Source organism: Halichondria panicea, chromosome 16, assembly GCF_963675165.1.
Source record: "Halichondria panicea chromosome 16, odHalPani1.1, whole genome shotgun sequence".
In the NCBI taxonomy this organism is placed as follows: domain Eukaryota; kingdom Metazoa; phylum Porifera; class Demospongiae; order Suberitida; family Halichondriidae; genus Halichondria; species Halichondria panicea.
This window is the reverse complement of record NC_087392.1, coordinates 3,988,072-4,008,954: the sequence shown is the minus strand read 5'-3', so window position 1 is coordinate 4,008,954 and position 20,883 is coordinate 3,988,072. Positions and strand designations below refer to the sequence as shown.

Sequence of the window (20,883 nt, the reverse complement as noted above, 5' to 3'; positions counted from 1 at the left end):
AGAAAAACATTCGGATAGGATACCACGCTCCAAACAGGTATAAATTAACCAACTCACGAGTTCATACTGGTAATTTTTGCAGCCACCTACAGTACAGTACTACCTGTAGTTGTATAGAAGCAGGAATTGTAATAATCAGACTGAGGCCCTCCAAAGTTCCTCCTTTTTATATACCTTTTACCTTCTTACAAGTAGATGAGTCTAGTCCACAGTAGTGTATACTACATGGAGCCGTGTATCCGTCATGATCCCAGAAGAGAAGTAGAAGCAATCACAACAAAACTAGTCACTATAGTCTACTATAGTCTAGGCCATAAATGTTGCAAGTATCTTATTAAAACTGCTATGATTTGTGCAATGACATCATTGTAAATATACAGTATACTGACTAATTTACTAAGACATCTCGACCCCCAAGATTCTTGGGGGCAATTAACGCATGCGCAGACAGTGTATACCAGGCCGTCTTTCTCAATTGAGAGCGGCCTGGAATCGAGGCTATCCCCTTTCCAAAAATGAGATCACTCCTAGTAAAAATTTGAAAGAAAATACTGACAGCATCATGAGACGGTGAAGCTTGATTATTACCTCAATAAATACTTGCTATTGCCTCCTTTCGTATTTAAAACTGGAAATCAGGCTGGGTGTAGCTGGTTTTATATCGGGTGGTTCTATTTTAAATAATCACAAATACTACAATCTGATTGGTTATGCTCTAATATGGATAGTTCTTTTTAGGCGAATGACAGGAACATTTAAACCTCGTTTTCAGGCCGCCCTCGAAATGGAAGCCGAGTTGTGGTAGGTGTATTGGTACCAGGAGTCGGTACCATGTGAAAGAACAAGTCATAATATTAACCATCCACATACAAGACTAGTGCATATCATTAAATGCATGGAGTCACATATATTAAAGCTATAGTTCTGACAGTTTTAAAGAGAGTGTCTTGTTACAGAACATCTGTCTTTCATTCTCTGATCCGTCCTGTTCCAGTTTCCAGCACTGCTGAGCATGTGTTGTTAAAAAGCAGAGTAGAATATCATCCTAGATCTAGATCTATATCAAAAACCTTTCATTCAATACCTAGTACCTAGAGATATCCGCTACCATTTTCGTGATTCTCATCATTCTTCAGTTTAGATCAGAACATACACGAATCCCTAGCCCTACCTTCTGCATCCATAGACCTATTTAGTCTAGCATAGCAATGATGTTTAGAGTAGTCCTGGGAGCTAGTCTCAAACTACTGATACTTCTACAAGTTTGCACCACAGACACAGTTTGTAGCAGTGTTTGGCGGACGCTATCCATACCTCAGGGCCAGAGCGTCTACAAACGCACCTTTGTGTACGCAGAAGCCTAATACCAAGAGTGCATAAGAAGAGAAGAGTGTCGAACTACTGATACTTCTACACAAACACTGTGCACAAAGTAACGTGACATCCTGTCAATTGCACGTGAGCAACTCGCAATTGATGACGTTTGCGCATAATTACGCAACGCACAAAAGTTGTTAATAGTGAGTAAACAGTGCAAGTGAAGAGGATCAACTCGACTATTGTCTCTATTTAGATGATTTTTGTGAAGAGATCGTCTCCTATCAGTGTGCAGTGAGCAGCTCCACAAGCTCTGAACGTTGAACGGGAACAACTAGCTAGAATTGTTCGATTACCACACCCCTAAAAACGTCACGGTTAACATTTACTAGGAGATTACTAGTAAATTTACAATACTTTATCACGTGCGAGTCATGTTACTTTGTGCACAGTGTTTGTGTAGAAGTATCAGTAGTTCGACACTCTTCTCTTCTTATGCACTCTTGCTAATACTAATAGGAGGTTGAGTTGAGAATCAATGGCTATAATGTTTATGTAGATCTAAACGTCCAATACAGAATATATTACTAGCCTATAAGCCTATAATTTGTGCTGCTTGGTCACTGAGGATAACATTATAGACAGGGTGTCATACAGGGGGGAAGGGGATATCCCCCCTAGCTAGCTCCAATTCCCCTCCCCCCCTTTTTGCATTCAGGTACTAGTTGTATATGACTGAGTGTCCATAGCTGGAAATTTTACATACTGTATAACAGGGTATTGAAATAACAGTTGACCTTTTTTCACCAAAATGTTCTGGTTACTTGTTCTTATTTCAAAATCCTGTATGATACCCTAATAGGGCAACCATAAAATACCTGCGTTACAGTGTAATAGCACAAATAGCCATTGTACACAGCACATGCATGCATTCATATTGAGCATAAGACATTGGCTACTGACTTAGTGTAATTGTTATCAAGAGCTTTTCCTCGGAGCTGAGAATAAACTGCAAATCAAAGAGCAAGAAATTGTCAGTGGAGGATGGTACAGTCAGTATGGCCACCTGTTGTTCTATTTTCCAGTGTAATGCAAGAGTGTTTCTGTAGAAATTGTGTATTCTATATGAAGAGCAAGGCTCTGTGCTTTTTGTTATAGTAGACAATATACTTGTGTTGTGAAGAGGCCCTGCTCGTCTTTGTTTCTATGTATGTCTGCATGCATGTTCTGTGTGCGTGTTTCTCTCATGATCTCCAAGACTCGGAACAGAGCCAGTTAAAGGAACAGCTATAAAATTAACAGGGGCACATGATATGAACAAAATTTCTCGAGTTCAGTTCCGAAGAAAATCTCTACAGTATTGAGGATAGATCTACATCTTCCTGCTCTGGTATGCTTAGCTACGCCTGCAAGCCATGGTGTTATCAAATTATGCACTTAGTCAGCAATTAAGAGAGCTTGTGCATGACTGATGTAAGCAGCTCCTATCAATGTTAGTTTGGCTATAAGCTTCCCTATTACTGACGAGTTGCTTATACCCATAACTATGAATGAGCAATAATATTAAGATCTTCTCAGAGCATAAGGCTGAGGCTACAAGCATAGTCTATGCCACAGATACCATAAATTACTATCTACACAGCAAGTTATAAATGGGGCCCCATATCGCTGGAGGGGCCTCAAAGCGCTAGTGAAATAGGGCCGTGGGGGGAGCCCCATATCGCTTCTAAACCAGTGCTGATGATCCCAGGTCACCTACTTCATAGCTCGTACCGATCGAGATGAAGCTACTACAGTTGAGCCTCGATTATTCGAACACCTGGTGTCCCCACCTCATCTGGATGGCTGAAATACCAGAATGACTTTGCAATAGTTCCAGTAGCATCTGTATTCAAAATGATGTCCAGAGCTCTTACAAATGTACTAGTCTTGGACATAATGCATCAGTGACAGAACAATTAGGTAGCAAGCTCTGTTAGGCTGCTGCTTCTGACACAAAAGCTTTCAACCACGTGCATACTTAATGTGCATGCGCGAGTAGGTGTTTGCTATGAATTTGGACGAATCTTTCATCCGGATAATCGAGAATTCAGATGATGATCGGGGTACGGGTTCGGATAATCGAGGCTCAACTGCACCTCTATGTAATACAAAACAAAATTCTGTTTCTAAGCTACTACAGACAGTCTCAGTTACGCTAGTGTGTACAGGTTAATCAACTCAGGGCTCCACTCTACACATGTACTCTTGTCACTAACTTACCTCATGACGGGTGTAGGTTGGTGTAGCTGTATTACCATAGAAACACAGCAAAAAAATGTCGAGCATCGTTGTGAATGACTGAACACCACACAATCATCCTACAGGGGAAAAAGTATAAATGAAAAGTTGTGACAAATACGTAAAACGATGTACTCGCATTCTATTCAAGTGAACAACAATTTACTATAACACTCCCATGAAGTTCCCGGGTAGGGTGTGTTCTGATATTCCTACATAATTATGTGTGTACATGTGCACCACGTAACATGTGATCACACCTCCTAATAATGACACAGTACTGCATTGTGTACACACATATTGAACTACTAAAGACATTAACTCTACAATCAGTCATTGACCTCCACTTATCCTACACACTCTCACACATTGTACTCTATAGCTGTGTGCAGAGATTGTGCAGCTCAAAGTCGGACATTACACTCATATCCTCCCACGTCACAGTGACACCAAGTTGGGTTGAGCATTGCTGTGACTTTGGATGGCCCTCACCATGCAGTGTAGGGTGTCGTCAGTGTAGTAGTGTCTCAGGAGTAGGGGGTGGTTGGTGGCCTTGTGAAGGTCTACCATCACATCACGTCCATCCTCTTGAATTGTTGAGCTCATCAGCATCCTGTATAGTGGAAAAGGGTACTCGGTATGATACAAAGACATATACAATGCACAGTACACAATAAACAAGGAAAGTGAACAACAGCAAATGATTTAAATTATGGCATTCATTGTTAACGTAACTATGACTGCAAACAAATCCCGACACACCCGACAATTAAGCGTACACAAAAACTATTCGCCCCTTTTCAAAGCTAGCATATAAACTGCACAACCTTTATACTTTGCTAACAAGTCAATAGCTATGGTTGAGAGACGAGACCATAAACAGGAGTACGTATTCCGAAATGTTCAACTCTTCAAGACCGACACTCTAGGTACTGGCTCCTACGGGGCAGTGTGTAAAGCCAAGTGTGACCAGCTACTCTGTGCTGCAAAGCTACTCTATCCGGTGCTTTTCCAATTGACTGCTCCCGATCTTGGCAAAGAACATAGACGTCCATTTAGAAGATTCGAAACAGAGTGTGCATTTCTGAGTCGTATCAACCACCCAAACATTGTACAGTACTTAGGAACCTATCGCGATCCCGACACAAATGCACCAGTTCTTCTCATGGAGCTTATGGACGAGAGTCTGACACACTTCCTGGAGTCAACATCTGGAGTCATTCCCTACCAGATTCAAGTCAACCTCTCCTATGACATAGCTCAAGCACTTGCCTTTCTCCACTCCAATGGGATCATCCACCGTGACCTCTCCAGCAATAATGTCCTACTGATTGCAGGCAGTCGAGCCAAAGTCACTGATTTTGGAATGTCCAAATTTAGGGACACAAACAGCACTCAACTAGCCACAATGACCACATGCCCGGGAACACCAGCCTTTATGTCTCCCGAGGCACTAAAGCAACCACCAGTGTACACAGAGAAACTAGATAACTTCTCATTTGGTGTGCTTCTAGTTCAGATCACAACTCGACAGTTTCCAAAACCGACAGATCCATTTGAAACAAGAGAACTAGTTGATCCAAAATTTCCAAACCAAGTAATTCAAGCCAACGTTCCAGTGCCTGAGATAGAGAGAAGACAAGCCCACATCAGCCTGATGGAACCCACCCACCCTCTACTGCCGATTGCCCGTCACTGCCTCAAAGACAGAGATGTTGAAAGACCATCTTCCCAACAGCTTTGCCTAACACTGGGTGATGTCAAGAGGACACCACAGTACCAAGAAAGCTCCCAACAAAACCTGCACCAGATGCTCAGAGAAAAAAATGAACAACTACAAGTAAATCAAGAGATTATAACGGAAAAGAATGAGCAAATTAAGGAAAAAGACACACAAGCACAAATAAATCGAGAGACAATAATACAAAACAATGAGCAGCTACATACAATGGACATTGAAGTTAGTCGACTCACTACAAGACTAGGCCAAGCAACACAAGAAAACCAACATGAGGTGAACACTCTCCAACAAGAGGCTGAAGCCAGGGAGAGACAGCTGAGGAGACTCAACCAAGAGTTGCAATCCTGTGAGGAGAATACTGCTGCCCTCCAACAAGCCATCGATCAACGAGACAGAGAAGTGACTCAACTGAAACAAATGTTGGCAAGCAAGAACGAGGAAATCCACTATCTATCGACTCGAATGCACCAAGTCGCACCACGAGATGAGAGACAAGCTCAAGCTACACCCATGAAACCTGTTACAATAGAGTCACTACCTGATGCACCTATTGATATGTGGTATGGATCATCAGTCGTGATTGGAGACAAGGCGTACTTTAATAATGGAAATAAAACTGTTTATGAGTTCAGAAACAACATGTGGCACGAGTTACCACCTTGTCCTAACTGGGAGTTCACTATTGTCAGTGTTGATGACATGCTCACAACTGTGGGGGGAACATCAGACACACAACTCTTTAGTAACAAACTCTACAGCTACATTAACAGCATATGGGTCGAACACTTTCCTCCCATGCCAACCAAACGGTGGACACCTGGAGCTGTTTACGCTAATAACACACTTGTAGTGACTGGAGGATGGAGTGATTCAAGCAAATTAATTACTGTCGAAATATTAAAAACTGTGAACATGCGATGGTCTAGTGTTAGCTCACTACCTGTGCCAATCACCCAACCATCATCAATGATATGTAGAGACTATGCGTACATACATCCACGAGCTAGTGATGATCAAGAGGAGTATTCAGTATACAAATGCTCATTAAGACAACTAACTCAGTCCGAGCCAAGCTCAGCTACATGGGAGAAGATTGCCCCTTTGCCAGTTAGCTGGTCCTCTCTTGTTATCATCAATGGCCACTTGCTGGCAGTGGGTGGACTGGACTCCAATGGAGATGAAACTGAGGACATATATCAGTACAACGAGACATCATGGACAGTCGTTAGTCAAATGTCAACACCTCGATCAGAATGCCTCACTGCTGTTCTGCCTGGGAACAAACTGATGGTTGTGGGAGGAGATGGTGCACTTAGAAAATGTGAAATAGCTACTTTTGTAAAATAATAATCATAGTGCCTAACTTGTTCTGTATAATTATAGTATCGATCTGTATATATATCTGTATAATTATAGTATCGAAATTTGAATGTGATAATTGTAACTCTACTTCAACAATGAATGTTGTAAGCTGCACTGTGCTATGCTTCTCGGTTTGTTTTACTTTGCTCAAGAAGTTATAGAAATTGGCTCAGTAGTAACTTAGGCCCGAGAGCCACTGATTGCATAATTATACATTAACCAAGAGTGTTATAAAAGGAGCCTGAAGACAGAAGTCTATATATCTGATCTATTGATGTGACTTTCAAGGATAGAAGAATGTATAGATCTACAATATTGCATTTCCTGTCAATGATATAATTTAATGATCTGCAAAGAGGTCCGAGAGTTCACAATGGCTGCTCTTTTGACTCTTGTATGCATCTTTTAAAAGAGCTCTCTTTAAAAGTAAGCTTCCATGCATAAATTGGACTATCTAATTCAAAATGACTCAAGGGCAACCTCCTATCGAATCACTCACCCTAGCTCTCTAGAGAAGGTCTTTCTGATTTGAAAAGGTAATAAACAAACAAGTGTACATTATAATTTTACCAAGGCTTACTAACGTAAAACTGTCACAGGTTGACTCATTAGCACTCAAAACTTCAATTAAGACCCAATGACACATAAAACCCTAGCATGTGTTTTGTTCTCATAATCTAGATCTAGCACTAATAAGTAATCTAGCATTATTCGTTTAAATAGAGAGTCTGTCACATTTCCTCCCTCCTTCCCTGGTACGAATTGCTGCCATTCTCCAATCGCGAGAGGGCATTAACATTGGCGTTAGCTTGTCCTTTACAATGTTACACCATGAAATTAAAACTCCCGAAGCATCTGTCTGCAAGATAAATGTCAGAGCAAACAGGGTTCTTCATTAGTGGAGCAGATACGAGTACCTTCTTCAGCCGCTAATTTGGTTTTCTCTGTCCACTCTATATTCTCTGGCAAACTCTTCTTTGTCAGTTCAGTTAGCGATTTGGCAATTGAAGCATAGTTCTGAACGAATTGCAATAATATCCAGTCATATACCTAAGATGTCCTCACATCTTTCTTGGTCTGTGGCTGAAAGCGTCTTGCATGTGGTCAGCTAAAGAAGAGAAGTGTGTTTTTAGCTGTCGTGGGACCGTCGACCTTCTCTCTGTTAAGGAACCTGGTGTCCCCTGCTAAACCGGGTGACAAGACTTTTGAAGAACTAGTAGCACTGCTCCAGGAACATTACAATCCAAAACCATCGGAGACAGTACAACGTGCTAAGTTTCATAGCCGCGTAAGGAAACAAGGAGAAACAATAGCTGATTTTGTGGCTGAACTCAGGGCTCTAGCCGAATTTTGCAATTTCGATGCCTCCCTGAACGAGATGCTGAGAGACAGAATTGTCTGTGGGATCAACAGTAGCAAGCTTCAGCAGAGACTACTGGCTGAAAAAGAACTCACACTTGTAAAGACCATTGACCTCGCCCAAGGCATGGAAACGGCGACTAAGAACGCAAAGGATAACTCACAAGGTCCCTAGAGCTGGTCGAGTGACCGGTCGAACACAGAAGTTTACTGGAAATTGTTTCTGTTGTGGAAAAACTGGTCATAAACGCGACGAATGCCGGTACAAGGAGGCAATCTGTCATAACTGCGGGAGGAAAAGCCATCTCAATACCATGTGTCGCTCACAAGTACTGACCGACAGGTACACAAGATGGAAGATGATGTCACCGAGAGCACTGATAGTGAGGACGAATATGAACTGTTCGCAATTAACTCCTCGAAGAAAACTAAGCCATTCACAGCCAAGTTGACGGAAAACCGGTACATATGGAAATTGACACGTAGGTGTGTCGCTAACATTGATGTCTGAACAGACCTTCCATAACCAGTGGCCGATAGCAACTCTGGCCACATCGACTATCACACTGCACTCATATTCGGGTGAGTCCATCCCAGTTTTGGGTACAGTAGATGTGCGGGTAAAGTACGGTGGCCAAGAAGTGACCCTTCCATTGCTTATTGTAAAAGGGGAGGGCCCTAGTTTGCTGGGCAGAAATTGGCTTGAAGAGATATGAAGTTGAATTGGTACGAACTTTTTTGGTTACAGAACGCTGCCCTTAACGATCTAATGGAGAAACACAGGACTGTGTTTGGCTCTGACCTAGGAACAGCAAAGGGGTTTAAGGCCAAAATTCCTCCCCACGGTTCCTCAGAGCACGTAGTGTACCGTATTTTTATCGGGACATGGTGGAAACTGAACTTGTAAAACTTGTGTTAAAGGGTACCCTAGAGCCAGTGGAACATTCAGACTGGGCAACCCCAATTGTTGCAGTTCTTAAACCAGACAAACGAAGGGTGCGCATTTGGGGATTTCAAACAACCGGTAAATCCGGTGGCAAAGTTGGATAAGTACCCGATTCCGCGAGTAGAAGACCTGTTTGTGAAACTGGCTGGTGGAAAAGCCTTTACAAAGCTAGATCTAAGCCAAGCATATTTGCAACTGCCTTTAGACGAAGAATTAAAAGAGTTAGTTGTCGTGAACAATTCGAAGACGTTGCTCACCAAAGACACATTATTGGTGCATTTCAACCCCGACTTACCTGTACTCCTCATGTGTGATGCCTCATCCTATGGGATAGGCGCTGTGCTGGCACACCGCATGCCAGACGGTTTGGAAAGACCAATTGGGTAGTGTCTCGATCATTGTCGAAAGCTGAATGCAACTACGCGCAGATAGAGCGAGAAGCCTTGGCTCTGGTCTTTGGGGTAAAAAAGTTTCATTCATATGTGTTTGGACATTGTTTTGAATTGGTGACGGACCACAAACCATTGTTATCCTTGTTGCATCAATACAAACCCACATCGGCTCAGGCTTCTGCTCGAATTCGTAGGTGGTCATTGCTACTGTCAGCATACGAGTACTCCATTACCTTGAAAAACTCAGGACCACGGAAATGCAGATGCGAAAAGTGAAAGACTACATCGAACACGGTTGGCCTCGAGAAACCAGCAAAGAATTATCCGTTTTTTCTTCAAAACAGACAGAACTGTCAGTTTACCAAGGTTGTGTTTTATGGGGAGCTCGGGTGGTTGTACCACCGCAAGGCCGACAAGCGGTTCTCCAAGAACTTCACGAAGGCCACCCATGCAGATATGATGACTAGGACGAAGGCACTCACCAGAATGTACGTTTGGTGGCCAGGACTAGATTCCGACATCGAGAAATCCATACAACAGTGTGTACCATGTCAACAGCAACAGCCGGATCCACCAGCAACACCACTGCAACCATGGAGTTGGCCATCCAGACCCTGCATGGGTTCGACTACATATGGACTTTGCTGGCCCGTTTCAAGGCAAAATGATCCTGATCGTCATCGATTCACACTCGAAATGGATTGAGGCATACCCGACGAATTCAGCCACCTCCAGTACGGTCATCCACATCGCTAAAACTTTGTTTTTTCAGTTTGGCCTACCTGAAACACTTGTTACCGATAATGGGCCTTGTTTTGTAAGCGAAGAGTTTGAAACGTTTCTGACAAACACTGGCATCAAACACATCTCTTCTGCCCCATACCACCTAGCCTCGACCCCAGGCCGATCCGTCTCCAATTGAACGCTAGGTCGCCTACTAGGCCTGGTATTGATTGTATTTGGGCGTGATCTGGGCGTGGTTTTTTAATACATAAAAACAAATTGACTTGTGGTACAACAAAAAATGAATCCTCCAACAGTGGTCTTCAACAACAGCCTCTGGGGCAGTATACAGCAGGAAATACTTCCCAGAAGACACTTCTTTGGCAGTGGCAACCAAATCTTTGTCGATTCCTTTATTGCTACTGAGGATGGCAGCAGAAACACCTCTATTGTTTAGACTCCTGATCTGGTCAATCATGAGTCTCATGATGAGAGATACAAGGGGAGAGACAATTAACAAGAACAACACTTTTGTCAACAGGAGGAGCCTTGGTCCTACCTAGCTTGTAGTCCATTAAAAAGGGTAGCAACTGATATAGCAGAGAGACTTGCCATACCCTGTTGGGAACCAGATAAACACGTCCCTTCCCTCAAACAGGAGCTTGAGAGCCTGGGCCTGTTCTGCCATGAGAGTGAGGCCATCTTGCTTCAAACAAGACAATGTGTTGCATGCCATAGCTAGCTAGCTATAAATTGAGAACATGACACGGAGCTAAATTACTGTAACTTTTACGGGAGTAAAATGCCTCTACGTACACCTTTAGTATTACAGAAAAAAAGCAGGAAACAAAATGTAAAGAATCTCTGCTTTTGTTTCCTGTTCCTGCCACGCCCAGATACAATCAATACCAGGCCGTGTTTTTCAACTTCGTTCTATTAAAAAAAAATCGGCCTGGGACCGAGGCTACATACCACCCTGCCACTAATGGGCTTGCCGAAAAAGGGCCGTTCAAATCGTAAAAAAAGGCCTAAAGAAAGTAACTGCTGGTGCAATGGAGGAACGATTGGCCGAGGTTTTGATGGCGTACAGAGCGACCCCTCAAAGTACTACTGGTGTGACACCGGCAGAATTACTGCAAGGTAGACGTCTCAGGACACGGTTAGACATGTTAACACCCAGCTTGACTAGGCAAGTCGAACAACGACAATCACAACAGAAGCATGCTCATGATTCAAATCGTAACTGAGTTTTCCGAGAGGGAGAGAGTGTGTATGTCAGAGGGTTTGGCACAGGCCCCAAGTGGATATCAAGGTCTATAGAAAAAGTCACCGGACCAGTTTCCTATAATTATGGTCAGACTCCATGACAATAGATTGGTCCGACGTCATCAAGACCATGTAAGGAAGCTAAAGGTTCCAGATCCTACGAACTCGCGAACGAAACTAATGAACTGGATAACGAATTCGATAACAATGCCACTGATGTAGACACTTTCGCTGATCTTGATCTGTTCCACGATACCGTTGCTACTCCATCAACAGTGAAACTCCCAGTTCTGGGGATGCACCTTAAACCCCTGACCAGGTTCCCCGAAAAACATACCCTGGAAGATCTCAACAACGGCTGAACTATTACGGTAATACGTGAGGTTATAGTACAAACTGAACGAACTTCGATTTTTGTAATTATTGTAGCTCTCACATAATTATATATATCCTTAATTAGTTAATATGTTTTTGTATTTAGTGTAGTATTTGTTATATTACGTTCTGTATTTATTCAATGGTTTTGTGCACACATGCGCAGCTAGCTGTAGCTCTCCCTCGTGTTACTAATATGGTTTTTGTCAACTGAAATATACCCAACGGTTATTAAGATATTACAACCATTACGCCCATTAGCAATCAACTGTAGTGGATATAGGGGTGCTCAGTATGTGGTAAAAAGACATACACAATGACATACACAAAAAGGCGAACAAAAAACATAATTATAATCATTATTAACGTAACCATGGTACAACATGATGCAAATCACTCATGAATAAACTGCAAATTCCTAACACACCCAAAAAGCACGTACACAAAATAATTCACCCAAATTTCTAGCTAGCTTAAAACTGTGCACATTAAAACTGTGACATAACTAAAACTGTACTAACAAGTTTAGTAGCTATGGCTAAGAGACAAGACCATGAACGAGAGTATACATTCCAAAAGGTTGAACTCTTTAAAAACAAGATGCTTGGTACTGGCTCCTACGGGGCAGTGTGTAAAGCCAAGTGTGACCAGCTATTTTGTGCTGCCAAGCTACTCAATCCAGAGTTCTTCCAAATGACTGCTCCCGATCATGGTAAAGAACATAGACACCCGTTTAGAAGATTCGAAACGGAGTGCGCATTTCTAAGTCGCATCAACCACCCCAACATTGTACAGTACCTGGGGACCTATCGTGATCCCGACACAAATGCACCAGTTCTCCTCATGGAGCTCATGGACGAGAGTCTGACACACTTCCTGGAGTCATCACCTGGAGACATTCCCTACCACATCCAAGTCAACCTCTCCTATGACATAGCTCAAGCACTTGCCTTTCTTCACTCCAATGGGATTATCCATGGCGATCTCTCTAGCAACAATGTCCTACTGATTGCAGGCACTCGAGCCAAAGTCACTGATTTTGGAATGTCCGAATTCACGGACATAAACATCAACCGACTAGCCACAATGACCACATGCCCAGGAACACAAGCCTTCATGTCACCCGAGGCACTAAACGAACCACCAGTGTACACAGAGAAACTAGACAACTTCTCATTTGGTGTGCTTCTAATTCAAATCACAACTCGACAATTTCCAAAGCCAATTGAAAGTATTCAACTTTCATATCCACAAAATCCATCTGAAACTAAAGTAACAATTCCAGAACTGGAAAGACGAGAAGCCCACATCAGCCTGATTGAGCCAACCCACCCTCTATTGCCGATTGCTTGTCACTGCCTCAAAGACAGAGATGTTGAATGACCATCTTCCCAACAGCTTTGCAAAACACTGGATGCTCTCAAAAGGACACCACGGTACCAGGAAAACTCCAAACAAGACGTGCACCAGATGCTCAGAGAAAAAGATCAACAACTACACTCAAAACAACAGCTTATAACAGAAAAAAACAAACAACTACAAACAAATCAACAGCTAGTAAGAAAAAAAGATGAGCAAATAAAAGCTAAAGATGAACAGCTACAAACAAACGAAAATATTATAACTGAAAAAGATAAGCTAATCACAGCTAAAGACCGACAGATAAATGCAAAGAAAACGGAAAAGCAATCTCTCCAGCAAGACAAATTAACTCTTAAACAGGAGGCTGAAATCAGGGAGACAGCTGAGGAGACTCAACCAAGAGTTACAAGCAAGTGAGAAGAACATTGCTACCCTACATCAAACCATCGATCAACGAAACAGAGAATTGACTGAACTGAGACAAACTTTGTCAAGAAAAACGAGGAAATTCCCGATTTATCGACTCAAATTGCACATGAAGATAAGGAGAAACAACCTCAAGCTATACTAAAAAAACCTGTTGAAGTGACATGGGACCCATTAACTACAACAGATGTGGATATGATTCATGGATCATCAGCTGTGATCGAAAACAAGACATACATTAAGTTAAATGTAAATAATACTGTTTATACTTTAAACAGCAACCATCGCTGGTTGGAGTTACCACCTTGCCCTAACAAATTGTTCACTATTGTCAGTGTTGATAACGTACTCACAACTGTGGGGGGACAATCAGGAACAAATCAATCTAGTAATCCATTGTACAAATACGATGACAACAAATGGGTTGAACACAAGTTTCCTCCTATGCCAACTAAACGGGACAAGCCAGGAGCTGTGTATGCTAACAAATCACTCGTAGTGGCAGGGGGAGTAAATCTAGTTAGTTTATCTACTGTAGAGATACTGAACACGGAGGAAAAGCAATGGTCCAGTTGTACCCCGTTACCGGTGTGAAGTCATCAACCATCAGCAACGATCTGTGGAGACTATGTGTACATACACTCACGAGCTAATGATGATCAAGAGAAGTATTCAGTATACAAATGCTTATTAAAACAACTAACTCAGTCCGAGCCAAGCTCAGCTATATGGGAGAAGATTGCCCCTTTGCCGGTTAGCGATTCCACTCTTGTTACGGTCAATGGCAACCTGCTGGCAGTGGGTGGAGTGAACTCCAGAACTAAGGACATAATATTATATCAGTACAATAATATGACATCATGGACTGTCATTAGTCAAATGTCAACACCTCGATCATTTTGCCTCACTGCTGCCCTCCCAGGGAACAAACTGATGGTGGTGGGTGGAGATGTTACACTTAGAAAATGTGAAATAGCTACTTTTGTGTATAGTGCCTAACTTGTTCTTTGTGTCTTATTGTAATATCAAACAGTATAAGTCAGTAAGTTAATGTGTTAATTAAAATATCAGCAAAAACTGACTCCAGTCCAGCTGGTCTAGATCTACCACATAATTAAACCACTCGGCAAATATTGATGCGCCAAAAAACTACGCTCAACAACAGTCACGTAATGTGCCTGTGCATTTAGCTTAAATATTTTGTGCTATTTGCGCATGCGGAAGCAGTGTATATACCTTAAAGTAGGTCGTACTTTTCGACATAGCAAAAAAATCAGCATGAGAACAAGGCTTTTACAAGTACAACACACAATGTTTGAGGGACTATGAACGGAAGCAATCTCTGAAAATCAAACCACACCCACTGCATCTCTTACGACTAACCCACACAAACTAACCACGGTCTCCTAACACCATGTCGGCCCTTATTGACCCTGAATGACCTCTTCATCACGCCCCTCCACTGAGTCTCCGTCAGCTGACAATACTTCGTACTGGATACTTTGGTTGAGAGCTGACTCGGTACTTGTGACTGGAGCCTCTGCAGTGTAAAGGGTGTCATTATCTGCTTGGCCTGTCTCACTTGCTTCTGGTAATAGGAACTCGACTCGTCCACTCTTTGTGGGGTGTGCAAGGTGTGGGGGTGGGGGTGGGGGGAGCATAGTAGTAAAAATTGTGAACTGTATACGAGAAAAGAGCAAATAAACATTAATTTTGTTTGCTGAAAAACACAATAATTTAGTCTTGCAAGCCACGCCTATTCACTAGAAGAAGGGTCTGGTAACAGTGTGGAGTTGTCCCACGTACTCACTCAATGCCCACTCTTTACTGGGCGTGCCCGGCCTATCAGCATGCTAATACGACATCATGTGGATGTCACCGAGCGGATAGAACAATCTATGTAGGACTAGCTAGTCACTGGTAGCTTGACTTTTTAACTATAGAGACAGTCAACAGAGCCGGCCAACACGCAAAGACATAGACACACAACAGTTCTTAATTATTTCAGTTCTCTTTCAAGCTCCACGTGGCACACCAAAAAACTAACCATGCTTATAGACTGGCATGACGTCACAAATTTACTTAATTAACAAACAAACGATAGACACACAATGTTCCAAGTCTCTTACATACCTCCTTTCTTTTTCAGCGTGAAAGGGAACTTAGAAAAGTAGTTTGATGCAGAATCTGCTCTTGACAGGACGACATCAGCATTTTTCCATTGGCTTTACGTGCGAAATATTCACTTCGGTTGTAGAGCTAGACGGGGTTGTTCTTTTTCAATCGGTGCATATAACCATGTGAGGGCCGTCTGTACCACAAAATTCTTGAATGCAGTTCTGTTGCATGTTTTTTAAAGTGATTGTCTTTTTAGGATGTGAAGCAAAAAGCTTGTAAGAACAAATGCAAGTCAACCAGATCCTACCCCTCTCAACAAAACAAAAGCATCTAGAATTCAACAATGTCATGCATCCATACGACGACGCGTATACAACCTTACCGATTTCGATCATGTATATAATTATAGATGTTTATATACTTGTGTATTCACTATAGTTTTTTTTACTCTCTGCGAATCCACTTAAACAACATTTGATATTCCATGTGTCCCGAGGCACTAAATGAACTACCAGTGTACACAGAGAAACTAGACAATTTCTCATTTGGTGTGCTTCTAGTTCAGACCACAACTCGACAGTTTCTAAAGCCAACAGATCGATTTGAAACAAGAGAAGTATTTGAGATGCGATTTCCGAACCAAGCAATTCAAGCGTATGTTCCAGTACCTGAGATAGACAGAAGACAAGCCCACATCAGCCTGATTGAGCCAACCAACCCTCTCCTTTTGATTGCTCGTCATTGCCTCAAAGACAGAGATGTTGAATGACCATCTTCCCAACAGCTTTGCCAAACACTATAGATGCTCTCAAGAGGACACCACAGTACCAAGAAAGCTCTCAACAAGACCTGCACCAGATGCTCAGAGAGAAAGATGAACAACTACATGCAAGCAAATCAACACATTATAACAGAAAAGAATGAGCAAATTACGGAGAAAGACACACAAGCACAAACAAATAGAGAGACAATAAAACAAAACAATGAGCAGTTACATACAAATTACATTGAAATTGGTCAACTAACTGCAAGACTAGGCCAAGCAACACGAGAAAACCAAACCCTTCAACACGAGGCTGAAGCCAGGTAGAGACAGCTGAGGAGACTCAACCAAGAGTTGCAATTAAGTGAGGAGAACACTGCTGCCCTCCGACAAACTATCGATCAACGAGACAGAGAAGTGACTCAACTGAGACAAACATTGGCAAGCAAAACGAGGAAATTCACGATTCATCGATTCGAATGCACCAATTCATTTATTGCAAGTTGCACTACAAAATAGAAGACCAGCTACATCAATGAAACCTATTACAATAGAGTCACTACCTGATGCACCTGATAATATGAGGTATGGATCATCAGCCGTGATTGGAGACAAGGCATACTTCAAGTCAGGTGCAAGTAAAACTGTTCTTGAGTTAAGCAAAAATCACTGGCATGAGTTACCACCTTGCCCTAACACGTACTTCGCTATTGTCTGCATTGATGAAATGCTCACAACTGTGGGGGGACGGTCAGACACACAGCGCTATAGTAATAAACTCTATACAGCTACAATAGCAACAAATGGGTTAAACACTTCCCTCCCATGCCAACTGGACGATTGACATCTGGAGCTGTGTACACTAACAACACACTAGTAGTGGCTGAGGGATCACGTGATTCAAACATTTTAACTACTGTCGAAATATTAAACACTGTTAATATTGTCATGCAATGGTATATTGTTAGCTCCATACCTGTACCAATCAACCATCAACAACGATCTGTGGAGACTATGTGTACATACACCAATGAGCTGATGATGATCAAGAGAAGCATTCATTATCATTAAGACAACTAACTCAGTCCCAAGCCAAGCTCAGCTATATGGGAGAAGATTTCCACCTTGCCAGTTAGCTGGTCCTCTCTTGTTACTGTCAATGGCCATTTGCTGGCAGTGGGTGGGAGGGATTACTCCATTAATAGACATAAGGACATAATATTATATCAGTACAACATGACATCATGGACTGTTGTCAGCCTAATGTCGACACCTCGATCATCGTGCCTAACTGCTGTCATTCCTGGGAACAAACTGATGGTGGTGGGAGGAAATCATACACTAAGAAAATGTGAAATATTACTTTGCATAGTGCCTAACTTGTTCTTCTTGTATAGTATACTGTACACGAACAAAATTGTTTTGTTAAGAGTTGCTGCATAGCGAGTAATTTCGTTGGTGTATATTTTCTTATTTTAATAGCTGAGCAAAAAAATGTGCGACAAATTGTCTAATTGTCGTACAAACTCAACGTGCAGTGTACACTCACCCTCTGAGGAAGAGGCTCCCACACCATGCAGGTTAGGATGAGCATCTGTGACTGGACTCCTTTTAGGATGGCCCCCACCATGCAGTGTATATAGGGTGTCGTCAGTGTAGTGGTGTCTCAGAAGTAGGGGATGGTTGGCGGCCTGGCGAAGGTCCACCATTCGTCCATCCTCTTGTTGAGCTCATCATCTGTAGTGGATAGGAGGTGCTCAGTATGTAGTACAAATACGTTCAAAAAGTGTGCATTAGTATTTTACGATTTTGATAGCATCACAATAATAGTTAGCCAGTCACATTTTACAGAGGATACAAATAGACTGTATACACCTATTAAGAACTGCTATTGCAATTGCAAACTTATGGAAACATTCCAGTCCTTTATTATCGTTATGCATTTCATTCTGAGACAGCCTAACGTATAACCTTCCACATAATTATTTGCAAAGCGACCTTATAATTATATGAAACACAAGGGGGAATTGACTCAGTCCACAGAATGAAAAATGAAAACGTTTGTATGTGTATATGAGATAGTGAGAAAACAAACTGTTAATAATTACTCTAAACTGAAAAATTAAAATACAGCTGTATAATTTGCAAAGCCGGTTTGGTTAGTATGTTTGGTTAGTAAGGAAACCTAAAACAATGGCTGATAGAAATGGCCGTGAACAAGAGTACATCTTCCAAAATGTGCAACTCTTCAAGAATGACACCCTTGGTACTGGCTCCTATGGGGCAGTGTGTAAAGCCAAGTGTGACCAGCTACTCTGTGCTGCCAAGCTACTCTATCCAGTGCTCTTCCAAATGATTGCTCCCGATCCTGGCAAAGAACATAGACACCCGTTTAGAAGATTCGAAACAGAGTGTGCATTTCTGAGTCGCATCAACCACCCCAACATTGTACAGTACCTAGGGACGTATCGCGATCCCGACACAAATGCACCAGTTCTTCTCATGGAACTCATGGACGAGAGTCTGACACACTTCCTGGAGTCATCACCTGGAGACATTCCCTATCACATCCAAATCAACCTCTCCTATGACATAGCTCAAGCACTTACCTTTCTCCACTCCAATGGGATCATCCATCGCGACCTCTCCAGTAACAATGTCCTACTGATTGCAGGCAGTCGAGCCAAAATCACCGATTTCGGAATGTCCAAATTCAGGGACATAAACGTCAATCGACTAGCTACAATGACCACATGCCCGGGAACACCAGCCTTCATGTCACCCGAGGCACTAAACGAACCACCAGTGTACACAGAGCATCTAGACAACTTCTCATTTGGTGTTTTGCTAGTTCAGATCACAACTCGACACTTTCCAAAGCCAACTGATCGATTTGAAACAAGAGAAGTGTTTGATCTACAATTTCCGAATCAAGCAATTCGAGCGTATGTTCCAGTACCTGAGATAGATAGAAGACAATTTCACATCAGACTAATTGAGCCCACCCACCCTCTACTGCCGATTGTTCGTCACTGCCTCAAAGACAGAGATGTTGAACGACCATCTTCCCATGAGCTTTGCCAAACACTACATGCTCTCAAGAGGACACCACGGTACCAAGAAAGCTCACAAGAAGACCTGTACCAGATGCTCAGAGAGAAAGATGAACAAATTACAGCTAAAGGTGAACAAATACAAGCAAATCAAGAGATTATAATAGAATACCAAGAAACAATCATCCACAAAAATGAACAGTTACATACAAAAGAAATTGAAAACGATCAACTAACTATAAGACTAGGGCAACAAACACAAGAAAACCAAACCCTTCAACATGAGACTGAAGCCAGGGAGAGACAGCTGAGGAGACTCAACCAAGAGTTGCAATCAAGCGAAGAGAATACTGCTGCCCTCCAACAAGCCATCGATCAACGAGACAGAGAAGTGACTCAACTGAGACAAATGTTGGCAAGCAAGAACGAGGAAATTCACGATTTATCAACTCGAATGCACCAAGTCGCATTGCAAGATGAGCAAGATATACCAATACAACCTGTTACACTAGAGTCACTACCTGATGCACCTGTTGGTATGAGGTATGGATCATCAGCTGCAATTAGAGACAAGGCATACTTTAATTCATACGGAAGCAAAACTGTCTATGAGTTTAGCAACAATCATTGGCACGAGTTACCACTTTGCCCTAACACAGGGTACTTCACTATTGTGAGTGTTGATGACATGCTCACAACTGTGGGGGGAGTGTCAAGCACACAGCGCTATAGTAACAAACTCTACAGCTACATTAACAACGAATGGGTCAAACACTTCCCTCCCATGCCAACCGGACGGTGGAGATCTGGAGCTGTGTACGCTAACAACACACTTGTAGTGGCTGGGGGATATTATTTAAGGATTTTAAATACAGTCGAAATATTAAACACTGCTAATATGCAATGGTCTATTGTTAGCTCACTACCTGTGCCAACCAATCACACATCAACAACGATCTGTGGAGACTATGTATACATACATCCACGAGCTAGTGATGACCAAGAAAAGTATTCAGTATACAAATGCTCATTAAGACAACTAACTCAGTCCCAGCCAGGCTCAGATATATGGGAGAATATTGCCCCTTTGCCAGTTAGCTATTCCTCTCTTGTAACCGTCAATGGCCACCTGCTGGCAGTGGGTGGGAGGAACATAGATGACAATAATGAAATATATCAGTACAACGAGACATCATGGACTGTCGTTAGTAAAATGTTAACACCTCGATCAGTATGCTACACTGCTGCCCTCCCTGGGAACAAACTGATGGCGGTGGGAGGAGATGATACATGGAGAAAATGTGAAATAGTTACTTTTGTATAGTGCCTAAGTTATTCTTTTGCTTATTGTAGTGTGCAATACAAAATTATTGATTATGTTGAAAGATATCATCAAAATG

The 20,883-nt window shown here is 42.3% G+C and overlaps 4 protein-coding genes across 17 annotated transcripts in view; 3 read left to right on the top strand and 1 right to left on the bottom strand.

Annotated features, from left to right (window-relative positions):
- Positions 1 to 20,883, bottom strand: part of LOC135350452 (SWI/SNF-related matrix-associated actin-dependent regulator of chromatin subfamily A containing DEAD/H box 1A-like) — a 37,988-nt gene that overhangs the window by 2,158 nt on the left and 14,947 nt on the right. For 4 of the 14 annotated variants that reach the window (XM_064549241.1, XM_064549238.1, XM_064549245.1 and 1 more), the window contains 4 exons: positions 14,947 to 18,167; positions 4,090 to 4,210; positions 3,580 to 3,677; positions 58 to 1,003 (listed from right to left, as the gene is read on the bottom strand). In XM_064549241.1, the coding sequence (XP_064405311.1) occupies positions 934 to 1,003; positions 3,580 to 3,677; positions 4,090 to 4,210; positions 14,947 to 15,257 (600 nt within the window). In that variant the 5' untranslated portion in view covers positions 15,258 to 18,167 and the 3' untranslated portion in view covers positions 58 to 933. Of the gene's footprint in view, positions 1 to 57; positions 2,327 to 3,579; positions 3,678 to 4,089; positions 4,211 to 14,946; positions 18,168 to 20,527; positions 20,616 to 20,883 lie in introns of all 14 variants that reach the window. The other 10 variants (XM_064549235.1, XM_064549239.1, XM_064549240.1 and 7 more) reach the window with 10 other exon arrangements.
- Positions 4,252 to 6,777, top strand: LOC135350447 (probable serine/threonine-protein kinase kinX). Its single transcript, XM_064549231.1, has one exon. The coding sequence runs from the start codon at positions 4,454 to 4,456 to the stop codon at positions 6,683 to 6,685; it is 2,232 nt and encodes a 743-aa protein (XP_064405301.1). The 5' UTR covers positions 4,252 to 4,453; the 3' UTR covers positions 6,686 to 6,777.
- On the top strand, positions 12,195 to 14,591 carry LOC135350451 (uncharacterized). The gene has a single exon (XM_064549234.1). The coding sequence runs from the start codon at positions 12,296 to 12,298 to the stop codon at positions 13,142 to 13,144; it is 849 nt and encodes a 282-aa protein (XP_064405304.1). The 5' UTR covers positions 12,195 to 12,295; the 3' UTR covers positions 13,145 to 14,591.
- Positions 18,323 to 20,869, top strand: LOC135350448 (probable serine/threonine-protein kinase kinX). Its single transcript, XM_064549232.1, has one exon. It carries the CDS (start codon positions 18,624 to 18,626, stop codon positions 20,805 to 20,807), a length of 2,184 nt encoding a protein of 727 aa, XP_064405302.1. The 5' UTR covers positions 18,323 to 18,623; the 3' UTR covers positions 20,808 to 20,869.

Excerpts from the sequence above, each read along its gene's own strand:
- LOC135350447 (XM_064549231.1), top strand. The coding sequence starts at position 4,454 with ATGGTTGAGAGACGAGACCATAAACAGGAGTACGTATTCCGAAATGTT.
- LOC135350448 (XM_064549232.1), top strand. The coding sequence starts at position 18,624 with ATGGCTGATAGAAATGGCCGTGAACAAGAGTACATCTTCCAAAATGTG.
- LOC135350451 (XM_064549234.1), top strand. The coding sequence starts at position 12,296 with ATGGCTAAGAGACAAGACCATGAACGAGAGTATACATTCCAAAAGGTT.